Source organism: Stegastes partitus, unplaced genomic scaffold, assembly GCF_000690725.1.
Source record: "Stegastes partitus isolate 25-593 unplaced genomic scaffold, Stegastes_partitus-1.0.2 Scaffold2103, whole genome shotgun sequence".
Taxonomy (NCBI): Eukaryota; Metazoa; Chordata; class Actinopteri; family Pomacentridae; genus Stegastes; species Stegastes partitus.
Genome location: NW_007579834.1, coordinates 104599 through 105952, shown reverse-complemented (window position 1 = coordinate 105952; position 1354 = coordinate 104599). Strand labels below are relative to the sequence as shown.

Below are 1354 nucleotides of genomic sequence, written 5' to 3'. Positions count from 1 at the left end.
TGTGTGTGTGACACATTGTGTAGTTTTTGCTGTACCTGTGTGTACACACTGCCACACAGTGAGCAGCTCCACTGAAGCTGCAGGAACAGGAAACACACCACGTGACCTTTGACCTGACCCACAATGCACCTCTGCTCCGAACTCAGAGCCCACGGACCCAGATGCATGATGGGAGCAGGAGGAGGGGGCGGAGCCAAGCTGACAGAAACACAAACACACTGATCAATATGTCAAAAACAATAAACTAACATGAGACCTCAACAGATCTGGAGTTACCTCGTGTCTCCCAGAGAAATGACGGTTATTGAGCTGACAGGTAGAAATGTGCAGTACACACTTCCTATCCTGAAACACACACACGGAAATGTTTACAGGTGTGTAGCAACATTGAGCTTCAATGTAATGTGCTTGTGTGTTTGTGTGTGTGACCTGGACTGCCTCCTCTGGAAAGCGGACAGCAGCAGGGTGTTTCCAGGCAACAGTCCAGGTGGGTAGGGGGTGTGGCTTAAGTCCAGGTACACCTTGAGACTCCTTCCACTTTGGTCACACAGTGTGAGACTCACACCTGAACAGACACACAACAAAAACAGCTAAAATTCTTTCTACCTGTTCACCTGTGTATTTGTGTACCTGTGTGTGTTTACCTGTGTTCGTACCTGTGTGTCCACTGTGGGCAGTCCTGTCACTCACACTGATCCTCTCAGACACCATTCCCTGGAAACACACCAACTCTGACCTGAAACACACACACACACACACACACACACACACACACACACACACACACACACACACACACAGATCAGTGTGTTGGTGCTGTAGTTCCTCGGTTGATGACAAGAGGCGACTCTGAGTCCAGGTGAGAACCTCCGTTTACCTGCTGTCCAAAACCTCAGAGACAGACAGGACTGTGGACGAGAGCACCTGAACACACAGAGAGACACGTGAGAACGTTTTGTCTTCAGGTCCGGGTCAGAAGCAGGTTCCATTTATGATCACATTTGTCACAAAGGCAGAGACAACCATGTTACCTGTCTGCAGGTGTGCAATAGCAGTGGGCATGTCAGAGTGTGGAACCTCCAATCAGATCTGACCTGAAGGGTGGAGTCAGTGTGGAGCTCCACCCCACTCCGCCCAGAGACACCAGAGCCAATCAAAGCACTGGGATCCTGAGGAAGAGACACTTTAATTTACAGCTCTTCAATAAAGGTTTACAACAAAACAACAACCTCCAAAGAGGTGAGACCTCAGCCCCGCCCCTCAGTGACATCATCACAGGTGTGTTTACCTGAGTGCTAGCGGCAATGAGTCTGTAGAAACATCCACGATGGAGGACAGGAAACCATCGGGCAGA

At 49.7% G+C, this 1354-nt stretch overlaps 1 protein-coding gene across 1 annotated transcript in view; it reads right to left on the bottom strand.

Annotated features, from left to right (window-relative positions):
* The window catches only part of ctc1 (CTS telomere maintenance complex component 1), a 31164-nt gene that overhangs the window by 15309 nt on the left and 14501 nt on the right, over positions 1-1354 (bottom strand). Inside the window, exons 13-19 of the mRNA XM_008303959.1 lie at positions 1289-1354; positions 1032-1169; positions 878-924; positions 657-736; positions 430-565; positions 277-345; positions 36-198 (exon numbers count right to left, since the gene is read on the bottom strand). Of these exons, the coding sequence (XP_008302181.1) occupies positions 36-198; positions 277-345; positions 430-565; positions 657-736; positions 878-924; positions 1032-1169; positions 1289-1354 (699 nt within the window). The remainder of the gene's footprint in view (positions 1-35; positions 199-276; positions 346-429; positions 566-656; positions 737-877; positions 925-1031; positions 1170-1288) is intronic.